The sequence below is a fragment of the Paramormyrops kingsleyae genome, chromosome 10, assembly GCF_048594095.1.
Source record: "Paramormyrops kingsleyae isolate MSU_618 chromosome 10, PKINGS_0.4, whole genome shotgun sequence".
NCBI classification, from domain to species: domain Eukaryota; kingdom Metazoa; phylum Chordata; class Actinopteri; order Osteoglossiformes; family Mormyridae; genus Paramormyrops; species Paramormyrops kingsleyae.
Genome location: NC_132806.1, coordinates 32,735,260 through 32,754,409, shown reverse-complemented (window position 1 = coordinate 32,754,409; position 19,150 = coordinate 32,735,260). Strand labels below are relative to the sequence as shown.

The window sequence follows — 19,150 nt, the reverse complement described above, 5'->3', positions numbered from 1 at the left end:
TACCACGTTAGTGTTATATTGATCATCCCCTTTTTATTTGTGACGGTATACAGTGTTTATGACCTATGATTTAAGATCTGTTTATGCAAAATAACAGAAGTGACCGATATTGGTTCCTCAGAGTCAGTTTGTAAAGCATCTTACAGTCAAGCAGCATAACAACGTAAAGGTGCAAACGTTTGAAGGCCATGAATATTTAATTTAGTTCATTTTTGCTGCATATATTACAAAGAATATAACAGTAAAGTAAAAATAAATGGACAAAGAATAGACGTGTAAAAGTGAATACCAAAACACCACGTTAAATAAAACTGTCAAAGGAGATCTGTGAATTTAAGGCAGTCTATAATAGATATATCCTTGGAAATCAGTCAGAATTGAGTGCTATGTGCATCCCATTTAATGTGTCCTTCATTTGTTGACTGTTCATGAATAATTTTCTTATTCACATATTTTTCAAGCAGGACCACAGCTTGGCAATAATTAGGAACAATAACGCATTCGCAGGTATTTCTTACAGACACGGTCTGTGACGGCATCTAACAAAGAACTATTCCCAACTGCAGAGAAAGACATTTAAGAAAAAAACTGAAGTGCTCTCATCGTAATCCACCAAAATGCAAACGTGGCAGGTATTTACAAACTAGCAAACACTCCATGATCCATCAGGCATATAGATACAGACAGGGAATCAGACCTGGGGTCAAATGCATACAAATAAATTCTGTACATTCATTAAATAGTTTGATCATATTCAGATTTAGCATACAAATGCAGTGTTCATGTGCCCTTCACATTCTCTCAGAATTAAGGAATTTAACAAGACTTTTTAAACTGCATTTTTATGCTGTATGCTACAAACATGTATATACTTTCCCAAGCCATCGCCAATGCGAACACAGAACCATCTCCCTCTGCCCCCGGCCAGTGATTCTCAAACCAGTCCTTGGGAACCCACAGACGGTCCATGAGGACCGGACTGGGAAATACTGCGCTAGGCAACAAAAAGCTGTACTGAGACGATAAACTGAACGTGAATTACAGTGTGATAATTAAAATTAGAAAATAGATTGTCTTTCACACCCAAGTGTTCAATTTTATCCAACATACACGTTTTTAAATTCTTTGAGGAAAATAATTTGTATGTATAAGGTTCACATAAGTACAGCACAAAATAATAATCACATCCAGTGCTTTACGTAATAATCACATCCAGTGCTTTACGTAATAATCACATCCAGTGCTTTACGTAATCCATTACCAGTAAATGCAATAAGGCAGTTCTGAGTCTGTTGCTGCAAAATTCAGCATTGCTTACCTGTATGTTTGCAGGATACATGCTCTTTAATGCGACACAATTACATTCAGTTCAAAGTGAACTATCGCTAAACACCGCATTTCCAGGTGCATATGAATACCAGTGCATTTGACCTCAAGTCTGTCAGACAGGAGATAATTTCTCGAGTGAAAGGGATGGGGGAGAGACAAATCGATTCCAGTTTGGAACTTGCGTTTGAGATCGATTGGTCCAGTTGTCCGCGCAGGAAAACAGTAGGTGATTGTGAACACACGCTTTCAGCTGCATAGTGTATGTTTGCGTACACAAGCCGATATCTCGGAATGTGAAGACAAAGGCGTCTTTTCCATATATTTTTTAAAATAAAGAACCTAGCAAAAAATAACTAGCAAAAAAAATCTTTTAAAAAGGATTAAGCAGCAGTGATCACTGATCTGCTGCGTTTGCCACCCCACCTTCAGATCTGCTGAATACTTGCAGAAAGACGTGATCCTCTTTATGTTCCGTCACAGTGCGTTGAGATATCAGGCGCGCGGGTTTTCAAAGAGGTTTTACGGTGGGGACAGGGGTGCCCGCAGTTAACCCTCCAACAGCCAGAGGGCGCCTCCCCAAACACAGCTGACCTCGAGACAATAATATCGTTCAGCTTCCCCCTGCATGGCAGAGAAACAGGTTTCCCATCTTTGGTTTGCTTGATATCTGAGATGGGGGTTCATTTTTTATGTCACATCTTGTCCCATAAAAGTCAGAAGTTCCCATCACTAGTTAATACTGCAGCTTATAAGTGTTACTTGTGGGTTTACAAGGAAACGTGCAGAATCTCCGGTCATGGTCCAGCAAATGGCTTATCTTCATCCGGCAGGAGTAGCTCTTGCTACATATGTGTAAAAGCTGTAAACAAGGCCAGGGTGAACATATGGTTTAAGACTAATGCTGCTGTGTACAGTGTCCTCGCGCTGCCAGAGGGCCTGCGGGTAGAGAGCCAAGAGAACGATCAGTACGGCCTGTCAGAAGTGAAGAGCTGCACCGGCAGAGCAAAGACCAGCATAACACAGTGCATGTAGGACCAGGCTTTCGTTTAGTTCTGTTCTACTGAAAAGCAATCAATCCGTGTTGTGTGATTTTTAGTAGGTCTACCCACCTCAGCAGGTCATGTCACAGACATCAAGGCCAAAGAATAAAGGCAAGAGAGAAGAATAAAAACAGAAAGAGAAACTTCAAAAGGGAGAGAAAAGCGGGAAAAGAGAGAGAGTTAGTTAAAGCCATACGGTGCAGCTATTCATGTGTAATTACTGTCATTATCTGAACAAGTAGCAGCCCCTTAACACCGTGTACTCTGCTCTGTGTACGTGCTGCATTCCCACCTGGAATTACTATGGGCTTCCTGGCAGATCTCAATTACAACAGTGTCACTTGATATCTTGTTGTTACAGTGCAAACAAAGGAACTTAATCCTACAGCGTGACAGAGGTAGGTGACCTGCACATGACCACAGCCTCCTCACCTTCTCCTCCAAGTCCTTGATTTGTCTGTTCTGAATATCGGTCTTGTCCTCCAGATCTCGGATTCTCTGCAGTGCGAAATGATCGAAAGGCTCCACTGTAAAAGATTCAGTTTCACAACCGCAACATTGCAGTGTTGTTTCTAAGACCCTGAGTGAACCTGGCCAGCGGCTTTGTGTGGATGCACACTAGTGATGGACAAAATGACACTTCATGAACCATTCGCTGTATTTTTTGACTCCACTAGATGGTGCTCTCTGTACAAAAAGGGCACGAAGCATGCCCCAAAGTAAACCAAGAGCACCATCTAGAGGGATCAGAAAGTATGGTGCATGAAGTGTCATTTTGTCAATCACTAATGCACACCCTCTCGGCATGGCTATGTCCAGAGGAAGCCACATGAAGTGTGTGGAACTGAACTGTTACACAGCCTGAAGGTGCTCACCTGCTGGGCCTGCAGCAGCATCTCCATGCGCTCCTGCAGCACCTGGCAGTCATACTCGCGGCTCTTGCGCAGCATCTGCCGTCGCAGTTTGCCCACGGCGGCCTGCAGCTCGTCGCGCTGCCTGTCATTAAGTGCTTCCCCGTACAGCACCGCGGGCTCCTGCTGCAGCGCGTTGTACAGCGTCGCCTCCAGCTCCTGGATTTGCTGAGGGAGGAGAGGCCGTGGCATGCCTGAGCACCTCTCCCCAAACCAAACAGCACCCCCTGCAGGCGGCCTCCAGCTTTGCCACACACGTCTCTTTTTAAACATCTGTTTCTCAGGACTGACTGTCCTGGGGCAACCCTAATGACCACAAACTCCAGTCAGATATTAAAAACTTAGAATTCTATTTTAAGGATCTGGCATGAAACAGAGACCACATTATGAAAATATTACAGTTGAGTAAGAACAACCAGTAACACTTTACTGGACGGGGCACAAATACTTGGTGGTAACTCAGTTACTACTGAAGTACAAATCATGAACAAATATAGTTGCTACTTGAGATGATACGTCACAATTCATTAATGATGAACAAACACAAAATTAGTATTTTACTTGTGTTACTCATTACTTGCTCCTTCAGTGGCTCACGGAGGTTTGCAGAATTAACAGATACAGCAACAAGTATAGTAACTGCTTGATATAAAACGTGTGTCATGATTCATTAATGAATAAACATGAGATCAGTACGTAACTAAGACTTATTTTGTAGTTAATTAATACACAAGTAATAGCATAATGCTAAGTTATTTGTGCCCCATGAAGTACCGTGTTACTGACCAACCTTATTTAAAAGCATGAACATGAGTTTTACCATCAAAAAGGGAGTATTTAGTGTATATACCGTGTAGGCTTGGTCTAAGGCCTGCTTCCTGTAGTCGAGTTCCTCCTCCAGGTAGCCTTTCTGCTTGCGGAACATTTCCTGCATAAAGACAGACGACGTGAAGAAGGTGCCCAGGTTATTGGCAGCAGCAGGTCTCAGTGAGCTTCCCTCCGAGGCCTCTGGTGACAGGATGAAAGAAAACCCACCATCTCTACCTCCAGATCCACCATCTTCTGATGGAGAGCCGCCTCTGTGCCCTCGATCTGCTGGATCCACTAGGGGGTGACAGAGAGGCCACACTGCTGTCAGAGAAACAGACCCCTTTACCTTGTGAATGACTTCTAAAGAAATCGAATTGAAATTACTTCAGCTATGCTAATGTTAGCGATTTGGGGACATAAATGGTAAAAACGCATTACATTATTTAAACTAAATTATAGTCATAAAAAAAATAACACATACATTGTTACGCATATTAGGAATTTTGCATGGTGCGGTATGTTTACCTTCTCAGCCAGAGAGAGCACAGTGCTGGCTTGGATTATGGCCACCTGCTCATCGTTTCGCAAATTCTGCATTTTAAGGGGAGTCATAAACTTCAGTTACACAGAGAGGTGCCGTCTGTCCCCAGCTCCTGTCTGGGACAGGAGTCCATATAAACCTAGTAATTAACATGATCACGTAATACTCACCCCGTTATCGCCAAGAATATCCAGCAGCTTGATTAGATCTGGAATACAGACGTCCTGGGGTTCGAACAGACACATCAGGGTCATTATCATTTGAAACGCAGCACTGAAGTCGATACCTGAGAGTCACTCAGATGCTCTCCTGCTACAACCACATCCCTGACTGTCTCAGATAGGGTTTATTACACTGCAGCATAAGACACATGGGTGGTTCCTGGTGATCTTCATTTTCCTGGGTTCTTCAGTTTTAGGTTATGTGTACATGTATTTTAACATCTGAACAGTAAAAATAAAAAAAAATAATTTAAGAAGTTTATGACGTACACACATTCAAACTTAACACACAGGACCACAGATAAATGATCTAATGTGTGATGAACATTTTCTCATATTCGAATGCATTCAAGACAAATGTCAATTTTATCTAACTGTCATGCTTGCAAATTATTCCAAGCATCTGTTATTGAAGCTTTCAAACTTCTTTAACTGGGGTTTCCTTTGCTGTACTGCAGGGTTGTATACAGACGTGGCGCCAAGGTCAGAGTCGCACCTTCACTCCTTCCTTCATGCAGTATATCTGCAGAGCGCTGACCCCCTCTCTGAAGGGGTGAATCTGGAGGTTAAATGGAGGTGACCTTCTCTCCCGCTCCTACAGAACAACAAAATATTGCATTAACAGTTTCTTCCAAAGCATGTAGCTATACTTTGAAAGTTCACAAAAGATCAGAACCTGGTTACACTGATAACTGAAGACACTGATAACTGCTGCTTGCTCTTTAAGGGAATTTTTTTCCTCATCGATTCAGGCCTAGAAAGTTACCTCCAGCTCCAGAATCCTGAACTCCATCAGCTCGCCCTGATCCCTGGTGTCCTGTAACTCCTTCTGAAGTTGATTAACATCCGCTTCAAGCTTTTCTACCTAGAGACAAGCCCAGTTTCACTCTGGCACAGTTATACTGGTGCGGCAGATAAATGACACAAAATGAAGATTCATATGTTGTCACCCAGAGAGAACCACACCTTATCAACAAGATCCTGGTTTCTTCTGAGGAACAACTGCTTGTCTTCCACCCACTTTGAGTCCTGAAAATTAGACCATGTTCTACACATTACAGCAGCATGTTACACCGTTGACACATGTGTTCCTACCTCTGTGGTCATGAAAGAGCTCCAGAAAAACTGCACTCATTTAACATTGAACATGACGGTAATCTGTTCTCAGCCTCTGCGGACTGGTACCTGTCCTTTCAAGGTGAGCTCCTTTTCGAGGTCCTCAGCTTTGGCCTTGAACATCAGGAGATCAGCTTGGACCTGCTCGTGAGCCTGAGGGACATAAAGCCGTTGCCAAGTATTAGGTCCAAATGCGCACACTGTACAGCCAAAAGTGTGCGGACACCAGCTTGTCCAACATCTCATTCCAAAACCAAGGCTATTAATATGAAGCTGGTCCACTCCGTGTTGCTTCTCTTTTGGGAAAGCGTTCCATTAGATGCTGGGACACTGTCCGTAAGATGTGCTGCTCTTTGGTTTTGGTATTGATGTTGGGTTAAAAGGTTTCTGTGAGCTTTTGAGGCCAACCACTTCACACCCAAACTTGCTCCCAGACATTCTGACCCTCACAATCACTTCACTTGTGTTTCACCAGGGCAGCTCCAGCAGGACAGAAATGTGAGGGACCAACTTGTAGGTGAGATGGCATCCTGTGATGGTGCCAAACAGAAAGTCACTAACCTCTTCTGCAATACCACCCATTCTCCTGCTAATGTTTGTTGCTGGACACTGCGTGACTCTGTGCTTAATTATACACCTGCATCAGCAATGGATGTGGCTTAATTAATACTTTTGGCTATATAGCGTATCTCAGATTTCAGTTCGTATGTGACTATGCTGCCCAGCTGTTTAACGTCAGCAAGTCGCGTGAGCTTGCTAGCCCACCTTAGCTTGCTTTTCAGCATCCACCACGCCTCCTTTCTGCTCCTGCAGAAGGGCATATGCTCGCTGCAATGCCTGGTACTCCTGTGTCAGCTGTCGGAAACGCAGCTCCGTGTCCTCGGAGGGTAGCCCCTGCAGAGAGGCACAGGTGGAGTGAGAGAGACCAGTGTCCGGACCGCACGGCCCCTCTACAAGTCGTACTGAGCCGTACTTTTAAGCAGCACAACGTACAGAAACTCTGGGCAAACATTATGCTAGGCAGGGATCGGGTGATTTACTTCTTCTAGGTCTTCATCAGGAGTGGCGGGGGTCCTGTCTGTTCGGAAGGAGGCCAGCGACGAGGTTTCAGAATCCATCGATTCCTCATCATAGCCGAAGAAGGTGTCCACCACCGTATGCCTCTGCACCAATCAGCATGTTATTACCGTTTTCCGGTCCCTTGCCTTTGAGATAAATGAGTGTTTTAGCCCCCATGGAATTCCTACCTTCAAAGGCCTGGAGCTGCGTTTCTGTCGCTTTCTGCGGAGTCTTTCCCTATCCTGACCCAATGAGAACATTAACTCACACACGGCAAATCACAAAATCATGTGCTTTAATATACCATATAGAAATATTTCTCCAAAGAACGTTTCAGTTAAACATAATGAAACAACAGAATTTTGAGTGTTTGGGTGTCTGACTCAGCATGTGAATTTTCATATCAGAAAGCTGATTCCATGGAAAAAAGGCAGTCTTCATTTCACAAAGATAGGATGTTATACGAGATGACTTTCAAACATAATGGGGATGTACTTTCTATAAAATGATCTGTAACTGCATTTAGTGGACTCACCCTGGTCAGATCATCTATAATGTTCTGCTGTTCCAGAACTTGCAGCTTCAGGAACTCAATCTCCTGCTCGACATGAACCTGGTCCAGATCATTCAAAGACTTTGGCTTCTTCAGAGGAGGGTGAGAGCTGATCTTTTCTTTCTACGGACAAAAACATGGCTTGGTCCTTAAAGCCTTACTGCATGACCTCGTAACTTTCTGACAAGACAATTCATAAATCACATTGTGGGAAACAAGTGTCCATCAGAACATCTACCTATCTGTCCATCCATCCATTTTCCAAATGCTTCTCCACCAAGGGTGTAAGCTTGGTTTCAACACTGGTAGGAACAGAATCAGCCCCAAATTATCGCCCCTCTGAACCAGACACGGTACTCCCACAGTATTTTTAGGGACATGTTCCTACCGTCTACATCCAAATGTACACCCTTGCTATCCAGTAGAGGGTGGTGGTGACCCTGGACAGTACAGAACGCATTTAAGGCTACAGCCCCCAAGTGGAGGAATTCCCTCCCCAGAGCCTCTACGTCTCCCCCCATATTCAAATCTCAACTCAAGTCCCACCTCTTCTCTCTCCGCTGCTGGTTTTCCTTTGATCATTGACTCTCCTCTTATCTATTCTCTGTTACTACGGTTTGAGGTAGTCTGCTGTCTCTGTCATATTTTTCGTGGTTATGTTTTATCTCTTCTGTCTTTTATTTGTAATTAATACCTTTAGCTTGTTATTTCCTCTTTGAAGCATCCTTGGGTCAATTAAATGTGGTATATAAAATTAAATTGTTTCTGTTGTCGTTGTTGACATAAATTTTGCCTTTGATTTATAAGAAGACTTTGCAGTGATAATAATCTTGCAGCTTTAAGTCTTACCATCTCCATGTTCTCCTTGGCCAGCGAGCGGATCTTCTCCTCCTGTCGCTGGAGAGACTGGGTCAAGTCATCGTTCCTCTTACCCAGCAGCCTGTTCTTCTCCAACAGGGGCTTGATCTGTTTCTCCGTCTCTCGAACACGTTTCAGCTGCAAGAACAACACGTGCTTAGAAGTGGTGCCTGATGCCAGGGGCTCGACACCCCAGATCCTTTGCAGAGGAGTTTCTCATGCTGACTGTGAACCAAAGGCATGTCCAGGACTCCTGGTCAAATATGACAGGTCCAGAGGAACCTGCTAGCTGGTTAAGGCCACGGGTTCGAGCTGATGATCAGCCTCATACCAGCTCGTTCCTCTCTTCCACCAACAGAGCGTTGCGGTCCTCCAGTCGGCGAATGGTGGAGTTCAGCCCTGCCAGACGCCTCTGGTTCCTGCGCGAATCCTGGGTCACGTCACCAAAAATGGGTAACAAAGTTTTAAGTTAAATCAATATGTCAATGGATCTCAATATTTCTTGCATATTATTTCCTGTGACATTATGATTTTACTTACACAATATGAACAAAAGTATCGGGGCACCTGTAGTAATTACAGGAAGTAGCCACATAAGCCACACCCACTGCTGACATGCAGGTGTGTAATTAAACACACAGACATGCAACCTGCAGCCTCAAACAATGACAGCAGCTTGGGGGGGTCATACAGAAGAGGTTAGCCAGCCCAGCACCGTCATTGGTCAGCATTGGACACCTTTCCAACAAGTCGCTTCTCCAAATGTCTGTCCTGCTGGAGCTGCCCTGGTCAACGGCGAGTGAAGTGACTGTGAAGTGGAAACATCTGGGAGCAAGTTCAGCTGCGAGGTGGGGGCCACACAAGCTCACAGAGAGGGACCTGATCACCCAGCATCAATACCCAACCGGAATGGCAGCAAATCCAACAAGCAATGTTTCAACATCTAATGAAAAGCCCTCCCAGAAGATCAGAGGCTATTATAGCAGCTAAGGGTGGACAACCTTCATATTAATACTAGACTTGTAGTCAAGACCGCCTAAACTAAGACCAAGACACTACCAAGACCAGAGGGTATCGAGACCAAGACAAGACCAAGACAAAAGACCAAGACATACAGAATCAAGACCAAGACAACGTCGAGACGAGACCGAAAAAAAAGACTCTTGTGTGCTTTTGAGGACTGACATGATGGGTACTGACTGGTCCCAAAGTCATCTGACAAAACAGCTAGCACATCTAACAACTGTCTAAAGAATGGGAAATATGTAACTGATTTCAATTATACTTAATTTGTAGATGAAATTGTAACATCAAATTGAAGATACACAATTATAAACTTGAAATTGCATCATGTCCCATTGTAGTAGTACTAGCCAAATGACACTGTATGATATCAACTTTCCTGAAATGGATTAGGCCTGTTAAGTCAACACAACGTGATATGCAGATGTTATTTAAAAGTCAATGGTCACATTTATTTAGTCAAACAACACCATTTTAAGTAAAATACTGTAATCAAACAATATAAAGACATGCGCACACGTCACATGAATACAAATGCAAACTACAAATACTATATACCAATACAAACTGCACATCAAATTATGCATCAATAAGAATAAGGACAAGTGCTTAAAAGATTCTGACATCTTGATGTCTGCAGTGGCATGTGATTACACATTTAACTAACGTTTAACTAGCGCTACACTTATTTTGCGCATATAACGCGTATTTTGATTGGATGAGCGCCAATGTCTGAATCACAACAAAATGCATGTATATTATTGATTGGTTGCATTAGAAGGGCGCGAAAGGAGAAATAATAATAATGTTGCATTATCGAACGTTACGTTGTGTGTCATGGATACTTTTTGCTCCAAATCTCCCAACCACTATGTCGATCTGAGACAGCAAGACCAAGACAGCGAGACCAAGACAAGACCGAGGGATCCGAGACCAAGACAAAACCAAGACCAAAGACCGTCGAGACTGTGACAAGACCAAGACCACATAAAAGTGGTCTCGAGGCATCCAACTCTAATTAATACCCTTTGAGTCACAGAGAGATGCTGGTCAAGCTGGTGTCCCAATACTTTTGTCCATATAGTGTTATTGTCCAAATAATGTTAATCCACGTTATCCTCTGGAAACTTCCGCTGGGTTTTTAGAGCTTATAACCAAGGTCCAGCTAGTTTGTGCTGTTCTTCAGCTTCCCACCTCCCAGACGTCTTACCGGACTCCCGCACTGCTCAGCGCCATCTCCCATGCGGCCTGGGATCTCCCGCTTAGGGCTGCTCAGGTTGCACTCGGCCTCCTTGGCCAGGAACAGCTGCTCATCCAGGGCGTCTTTCTGCAGCTGCAGCTTCTGCACGGAGCCCATCGCCGTCTCCAGCTCCCTCTCCAGGGAGAATATACTGCGATCCTTTGCTTTGATCTCGTCTACCTGCATATATCAGCACAGAAAGCGCCACATAAATGGCCCTGAGGAATTATATACTGAACATCTTGGTAAAGGATGTTTGCTGGTTTATTTGTCCTCAAATAAAATTTGTAGAAGTATTAAATGTAGCATTTCAGCTAATGAGAGAGACTGTGTGGACGATACCTCAGGATCAGATATAATAATGACACTTTATTGATCCCCATGGGGAAATTTTCTTGCCTACCACGTCTTGCACCTGCAGTAGTGCCCATGGAGCTGGGGGTTAAGTGCCTTGCTCAAGGGCCCACAGATGAGACTATTCTGGCCGGGGGCTTTGAACCAGTAGCCTTCCAATCAGAGGCACAGAGGCTTAGCCCAGTGAGCTACATGCTGCCCCTATGAAACAGTGAGGTCCCCAAGACAACCCCCTGCTCAGTTCTGTCAGGGTTGCCACTGCTTATAAATTTGTCTTTAGTTACACATCCAGTTGCCCATTTAAGTCCTACAGGCCTTTGAATTGACCCACTGTGCTTCCTGAAGCTCATATTCTACCTACCTTGGCATTCCACAAATATCATGGAGATGCACTCACCAGTCTCCGGACGTTACGCTCGCAGTCCCACTTGATCTTGGAGAGCTCCTCCTGGTGCAGCTGGTGCTCACTGCGCAAGTCCCCAGCCTTCATCTTGTCAGCCTGGATGATGTCACTCAACGCTTGGTCCGCCTGCTTCTTGGAGGTCTTGAGCTCGGTGATCTCCTGAAGCAGCCTTACGCGCTCCTGGTCAAAAAATCGGCGGGCGTCCTCCCGGGCCTCCAGCGTGAGGGCCGTCCGTACCTTCTCCCCGCTGCCGTCGCGCAGGGCACTCAGAGCAGTCTTCAGCCGCTGGTTCTCGGCATCGCGGATCTTGATAATACGGGCGACCTCCTGCTCATGTTGGCGCGTCAGCGTCTCCCGCAAGGCCTGCAGCTCCTTCTGCTTCTCCTCGTGCCAGCGGGCCCGCTGCTCCGTCAGCGCCACCGTGTGGCGGCGCTGCTCCTGCTCTCGGATCCGCTTGACGTCCTGCGACTTCTCCCGCTCCAGCTTGCTCACCTGCCAACATGAAGAATTGGGAAGATGACAGAGCAGGAATGCTGGTAACTGAGCGCTGAAAGTGATCCAAGCAACTCTGGAATTTACTCGTATCAGGCTAGACCAGGGGTATCAAACTCTAGTCCTGGAGGGTTGGAGTCCTGCACATTTTTGCTTCACTTTTGTGTCACAGTATGTCTGTGCTAGCACACCGATTACGTAGCTACCCAAGCAGACATGTGCGAGATGCAGGATAAGTCTGTGGGACAACAACATAGAAACAATTCAGCTGTCTTCTTAGACTTGCAGTAGCATATTAACTTGGCTAGCAATTGTAAACAGCTAGCTAACCTTGTTTACGGCCACTGAGATGTGAGTCGTGAATGTCATGGCGTGACAACTCGATGATGTGTAGCATTATTGATAGAAGACAGGAATGATGAGGAATGGGGGAGGGGATTAAGAGATGCTATCTGATGGAGGAAGTTCGTTTGCTGGTCGACTGAATGATTCATTTATATGTTACATTTTTACAAAATATTGGGCCTGCCTAAATTAATCTTCTCAGTAAAAATCTCGGGCGTATCTCATGAAAGTTCATGAGATACTGCAGAAAGCCAAAATACCATGATAAAATGAAACATACCTTGCATTTCTCTTGATGCAATTCTATCTGAATTTCAGTGAGTTTGGACCTGAGTTCTTCATTAGCTGCCTGCAGGGAGGAAATAAGAGCTTCGGGCCTCTCGCCCTTGGGACGTCCCTTCTTGGCCATGGCATCAAATCAGCTCCTTCTCTGATACATTCATTTGGAAAAGTCCATCACCTCATAGATGGAATGTAAGGTCCTCCAAGGCTTCCAGTCCTTCCTCCTTCCCATTATTCTACTGGCCTGATGACCTGCAGAAAAGCATCATGCTCTGAAAACAGACCCACAAACATCTGTTTGCAACTGACTTCACTCGTTCTCAATCCTGTAACCTAGCAAACCATGATAACTCAACTTGAGGGACACTTGGTCTGCATGCTCACGGCCTGCACTGGTTTAAAGTTTAGCAGGACATAATAGCAGCGAGTTTTAACTGGGGCTGTAGCACTTGAGTAGGTCAGAAACCTCAGCGTTTTACAATTTGATCCATGAGCTCACTATTCGGTGAGTGTCTCTAATCACAGTCCTGAGGTCCCTCTCCCTCTACGTGTAGCATCTACCTAATGGAGCAGATCAATGGTAGGTAACCAATAGGCTGTAGGGGTAACAGGGGAAGAGATAAAAGTAGGACAGTCAATAAGAGACGTGCCTTTTCGGGGGGGGGGGGGGGGCGTTCCATAACAGTGATGCAATCAATCGATGCTAAAACTTTGAAAGCGCAAATATATACGGTAACACTTCACTTGAGGAGGCACAAGTAACTTAGTAACTCAATTATTACTGAAGTACAAATCATGAACAAATATAGTAACTGAATGAAATACATGAACCGTCGTGATTCATTAATGATGAACAAACATGGGATCAGTATGTAACTAACACTTAGTTTCTGGTTAATACATTGAGTAAGAGTTCCACTACATTATTTGTGTCCCCTCAAGTAAAGTTCTATCAGATGTACCAACAGATAGATACAAATCCCAAAAATATTTTTCTGCAAAAGTGAGTTTTCTTCTAAGAAGTGAGGTGCTGACTTGGTATCCTCTGCTCAGAGTGGCCCAGCCTTAAGCACCTAAAGTCAAAGTCTGAAGGGCTAACTTGGTATCCTCTGCTCAGAGTGGCCCAGCCTTAAGCACCTAAAGTCAAAGTCTGAAGGGCTGACTCGGTATCCTCTGCTCAGAGTGCCCCAGCCTTAAGCGCCTAAAGTCAAAGTCTGAAGGGCTGACTCGGTATCCTCTGCTCAGAGTGCCCCAGCCTTAAGCTCCTAAAGCCAAAGTCTGAAGGGCTGACTCGGTATCCTCTGCTCAGAGTGCCCCAGCCTTAAGCGCCTAAAGCCAAAGTCTGAAGGGCTGACTCGGTATCCTCTGCTCAGAGTGCCCCAGCCTTAAGCGCCTAAAGCCAAAGTCTGAAGGGCTGACTCGGTATCCTCTGCTCAGAGTGCCCCAGCCTTAAGCGCCTAAAGCCAAAGTCTGAAGGGCTGACTCGGTATCCTCTGCTCAGAGTGCCCCAGCCTTAAGCGCCTAAAGTCAAAGTCTGAAGGGCTGACTTGGTATCCTCTGCTCAGAGTGGCCCAGCCTTAAGCGCCTAAAGCCAAAGTCTGAAGGGCTGACTCGGTATCCTCTGCTCAGATTGCCAGAGCCTTAAGCGCCTAAAGCCAAAGTCTGAAGGGCTGACTCGGTATCCTCTGCTCAGAGTGCCCCAGCCTTAAGCTCCTAAAGCCAAAGTCTGAAGGGCTGACTCGGTATCCTCTGCTCAGAGTGCCCCAGCCTTAAGCGCCTAAAGTCAAAGTCTGAAGGGCTGACTTGGTATCCTCTGCTCAGAGTGGCCCAGCCTTAAGTGCCTAAAGCCAAAGTCTGAAGGGCTGACTCGGTATCCTCTGCTCAGAGTGCCCCAGCCTTAAGCACCTAAAGCCAAAGTCTGAAGGGCTGAAGTTTCTGAAAACCCACGAAGAAACAAACATCATTTCCAGTGACAGAAGAAGAATCTAATAACGTGAACAGCAGTTTCTGAAGCAGTATAATGTTTCATAATGCCTGGACGTATTCTAACGTGCAAAAATCGAGGCCCCCAACCCACTGGGCCCTCTGTCTATTTGAAATGTGATTGACATGATCTGCACAATTAACAGGTAATGTCAATATTTGTGAAAACTAAATAAATATCCTATGATATATAAATATATACAGTTTGTACATAAACGGTTTCTACTTCATTGTAATGTGTGTTTTACAAAACTTAGAAAACTTACAAATAGAGCAGGGTTCCCCCGATTCCGGTTCTGAAGGGCCAGTCTGCACCACAGTTTGTAGATTTCCCTGCTCAAACACACCTGCTAAAGGCAGCAGTTGAATAAGGTGTGTTTCAGCAGGGGAATCTGCAGACTGTGGTGCAGACTGGCTCTCCAGGACCGGAACTGGGGAGCCCTGAAACAGAGGTTCACAAATTATTTATGAATGTATCTGTACTGTAAATATAGAACTGCCCAGTGTTGACACTGAACGACTTAAAATAGAGACCAGAAGAGATGACTTCACAGAACACCAGCTTCTATGCATTACTTTCTCCACAGTGCACAATGTACATTTGCCAAGTGCAGAACACACACATAATATGACATGACTGTATCTAGAGCAGGGGTCACCAACATGGTGCCCGCGGGCACCAGGATGCCCCCAGGAACCACGAGTCGCCCTGTTCTAACTCACCAGTGAGCAGCGTCTAAAATTAAATTTTATCCTGTTGCTATTCTTCTTTAATCACATTTGCATCTATATAGATTTGAAAATGGCAATATCTAAAAACAAAAGTATTTAAAACATGATTATTAAACATGAAGTTTAGATAAGTTTAGGAGGCCGTTTCAAACTGGTAGCCCTTCGTATGGCTCAGTACCCGTGAAGTAGCTCTCAGTTTCAAAAAGGCTGGTGACCCCTGATCTAGAGGGACAGCTTCTAGAAGGACGACTCCGTAAAGATTCCTGTTTCTGGTGAACATTCTGGCTCAGCTGCCCAACATGCATTTGCCATTTTGTCTGAGGTGTTTCCCAGTGAAAGAAAATCCCTTAATATTCCTAGTGCCTGTTTATCGATAACCGGTGATCACACAAAATCTCTCGAGGGATCCCGCAATCGTGAAAGTTTGCCGAAGGGGACAGACAAAAAGTACCGGTCAGACACGGAATCCTGTTCCAGTATTTCATCAACGACGAGTCAGACATCAAGTCTAGCGGCAAGGAGCAGGATACCAGTGAGGACTTACAGACGCTCTATTCCTACGTCTCACTGTCTGGATACGCAGAGATGTGCCAACAGCCCATTTTTATCAATTACCCCCCTCTTCTCAATTACCCCTCTTAAAATGTTTTATTTTTTATTTAGTTTTATATTTGTATTTTTTGTAAAGTATTGAATCTTACAGTATTCCCGTTGCATTGTTTTGTAATTGAAGGTACACTTGATATATTGCATCATGATATTGCATTAACTATCATTAGTACTGTATGTGTATAACTTGCACCCCTATTAATGACTATAAATGACTGTACTGTTAGGTAAAAACACACTGAAACATGTTTCAATATTATTTTTTGATAAATAGTATACAAATGAGTCTATTTTTGTCAATGTATTTTGAACATGTGACATTTAACCTAGTATTTTACACATGTGACGTTAGCTTGGTGCAACTTCTGAGCATGTCCTCCTAAGTTACACTAAAAGAAGTTTTTGCTTAAAACAAGACAATATGTTATATTTTGCATACAATAAAACCATGCTGTGTCACTTGGAGAAAGTATAAAACACCTGTATATAGGTATTATTTTTACTACATGCCTTTAAAAATGTGTTCTAAAGACCAGATGCACACTATTTCTTTACTAATTTCGTAACATATATCTAGTACCGACTATCAACCAGTAGTGACAGAGCGCCACTAAGTGTGCAGTATTTTTGTTCACACATTTTAAGAATTTGATAAAGAAATTAAGTCATGGTGATGTGAGATGCGGACGGTCAGAACACATCATCTCTGAGGCCTAAATTCATTCTGGGCTTTCATCAGTAACCGAACCACTTTGTCTAACTCCCTGGTATGTACACCGTGGTCGCCATCCAACTGTCTTAAAAGCCAGAATCATATTAATTTACAGGGGTGTTAAAGGACATGAACAAATATCTTGCTTTATGCTGCCTCATATCTTAGATACTACAACTCAGTACAACAATAAAAGAGATCGAGTAAAAGACCAGCGGCAATGCAAACATCAGATCCGCTCAGTTTTGCATAGAGGCGATTTTACATGCGTCCAACAAATAAATCGAAGACTGCCATGAGAGAGAGAGAGAGAGAGAGAGAGAGAGAGAGAGAGAGAGCAGTTCTATTTTTGATCAGCGTAATATCCATCCATCTATACACCTATCCCAGACGAGGGGGGAGGGGAGCCGGAGCCACCCCCAGGCAAGGGACACCCTGGAGAGATCACACGGACAATCACGCATCATACAGGAACGCCAGTGAGCCCGAGCGCCGGCGGACAGACCCGGTCCTCCGCAGGTATCCTCATAACTAACCCTGTACAGCATAAGAAGGTGGAAAAGAATAAAATAACATAAAATTAGATAGAACTGTGCTGACATACTTCGCCATAATAATATGATAAATAAAAAGAAAGAATGAAAAGGAACAGTCGCTTGTTTTTATCCCGAAAATGGCTTCAGGGGCTGACAAATACTAATAAAAACGGCTGCATTTATACGAATGTGTAAAGGTAGCGAGCAGCAGCCCTCGCCCGGTCCTCCTCCAGGGCTCCAAAGCTTTAACATTACTGATCGCCGCATTAATAACACGCATGGGGAAATTCCCACACATGTGAACTCGAAATACAAACCATGAGGCGGAGAAGCTGCTGCGTCCTTCAGCCCGTCGGATGTTCAGCGTCATCAATTGCAATAATCTCTTTTACCTCGGTATGAATACCCCCGAAGCGGCAAGGCCTACGCCAGTCAAACTGCAGCTCATGGCTGCCCCGCTATCGCTCCAGTGCTGCTCAACATCAGCAGCTGCGTGTGAGGATGATGATAGCGGTGATGATGATGCTGGCAGGCCCCGCCCGCCGTCGCCGGCATCCTTAGCGAATATGCCCGGTTTGACAGCTTCCGCTCCGCTTCTCCGCCGGATAATTCTACCACATTTATTAGGTTCCTCAGCCGAAGATGCTGATCGCAGGGATGTGATGTGGTTAGCGGTTAGGGAAACGATGGGAAAAGTTAATCACGTGTGTTTTTTATGTAGTGGTTTGAGTAGTGTACCTTTCAGTGGTTCATACAGAGTCCAGGTAATTTTCTAAATAAGGATGTATTTTGAAATGTTGCAACATTTATTTGAGTAATTTCAGAAAGTTACACTTTTGTATTGATAATATCACACTTGCTTTAATAAAACACACCTGTAGTTTCACTTGCCACATTTACCTTGTCATCTTCATATGTTTGAAGAAACGCAGCAATGTGACGTTTTAAGTGCAGATGATCCTTAACTTCTGAATTCTGGTCATTATTTTAAAAAGCATCCTTGGAATTATTTTGGCAAAAGACACAACAGATTGAAATTTGCACAGGATGGTACCCTGGCTGTCAAATAGCAATTTGGAATTTTTCACAGCAGGTATCGGCTTTAACAGGAGACTTTAAGTCTTTGCATTATCTTGTAATACACTGTCATCTTCTTAAGTTCAAAAAAATGATCTTTTTTGAATGGAAGAATCACATCAAGGAAGCTACATATAACAATTCCATTAACCATAATTGCATTGGATCGCATCGCAAAATATCTGTCTGCTAATCAGTCGCTATGGTCCCATGAAGTACAGTACTCACATTCCGAGTCACTGAGCCACAATCCACAGATTTATTGGACCTCTGGATCTCTCTAAAACACAAATCCATGCATTCCAGCACAACGTTTTCAACAGCTGACTCTTGGCCAATTAGTAATTTTGGTAGAAGAAAACCATTGGATTAAAATTTTTTAAAGGTTATCGCAAGTCAGCATTTTAAAGTGCTGCAATAGGGATTAGTGCCATTAACACTGAGTATCAGAAAGATCCATGAAATACTAGAACTCCAGTGTTCAGAAGAACATGCGTCTTCTGCAGCTGCTTTTCCTTCCTTTGTCGCAAGATAGTGCTGCCTCTTCAATTTCGGTGTGATTTTTCTCAAAATACAATCAGGTGTAGATCTTGATCCATCGTGGAAGAAAAATCCAATGGTTATGCAAACTCAATGCAAATTCAATCAGTAATTAATAATGAGAATTATAACACTGTTGGTTCAAATATGATGATTGTAACAGTTAACCTCTGCCTTGAAACATTTAATATACTAAACATATAATGTAAGCTTGCTGAAGTAATAGGTTTTCATTTTTTAGATAAGAGGAACTAACGTAATTTGGTATGACTTATTCTGCAAAACGGAGCGGATCAAGGTACAGACCTGACCCAAGAAGTAAGGCTGCTGCAGAAAACATGTATAAGAAATGGATGTTTCAATTGTTTGACTCATCTGCCGGCC

General features: G+C 44.0%; 1 protein-coding gene across 6 annotated transcripts; it reads right to left on the bottom strand.

Moving 5' to 3' along the window:
- Window positions 1-13: 13 nt before the first annotated feature.
- LOC111833425 (janus kinase and microtubule-interacting protein 2-like) lies at window positions 14-17,782 on the bottom strand. 6 transcript variants are annotated; one of them, XM_023791670.2, is made up of 22 exons: window positions 17,467-17,782; window positions 12,576-12,829; window positions 11,453-11,950; window positions 10,672-10,881; window positions 8,770-8,868; window positions 8,430-8,576; window positions 7,563-7,703; window positions 7,216-7,269; window positions 7,009-7,131; window positions 6,734-6,862; window positions 6,038-6,121; window positions 5,819-5,881; window positions 5,619-5,717; window positions 5,349-5,447; window positions 4,802-4,855; window positions 4,616-4,681; window positions 4,316-4,384; window positions 4,131-4,208; window positions 3,245-3,448; window positions 2,802-2,867; window positions 2,439-2,512; window positions 2,129-2,265 (listed from the first exon to the last, which is right to left on the bottom strand). In XM_023791670.2, the coding sequence occupies exons 2-21, from the start codon at window positions 12,702-12,704 to the stop codon at window positions 2,462-2,464; spliced, it is 2,463 nt and encodes an 820-aa protein (XP_023647438.1). In that variant the 5' UTR covers window positions 12,705-12,829; window positions 17,467-17,782; the 3' UTR covers window positions 2,129-2,265; window positions 2,439-2,461. The 6 variants fall into 6 exon arrangements, with proteins under 6 accessions (XP_023647437.1, XP_023647436.2, XP_072573811.1 ...); XM_023791669.2 differs by lacking the exon at window positions 2,439-2,512 and having other exon boundaries at window positions 14-2,265; XM_023791668.2 differs by lacking the exon at window positions 2,439-2,512 and having other exon boundaries at window positions 14-2,188.
- Between the last annotated feature and the right edge of the window lie 1,368 nt (window positions 17,783-19,150).

Excerpts from the sequence above, each read along its gene's own strand:
- LOC111833425 (XM_023791667.2), bottom strand. The coding sequence starts at position 12,704 with ATGGCCAAGAAGGGACGTCCCAAGGGCGAGAGGCCCGAAGCTCTTATT. Across the intron at positions 6,122-6,733 it reads ATGCTGAAAAGCAAGCTAAG|GCTCACGAGCAGGTCCAAGC; the intron begins GTGGGCTAGCAA and ends TATGTCCCTCAG. Across the intron at positions 5,448-5,618 it reads TCAGGATTCTGGAGCTGGAG|GAGCGGGAGAGAAGGTCACC; the intron begins GTAACTTTCTAG and ends GTTGTTCTGTAG.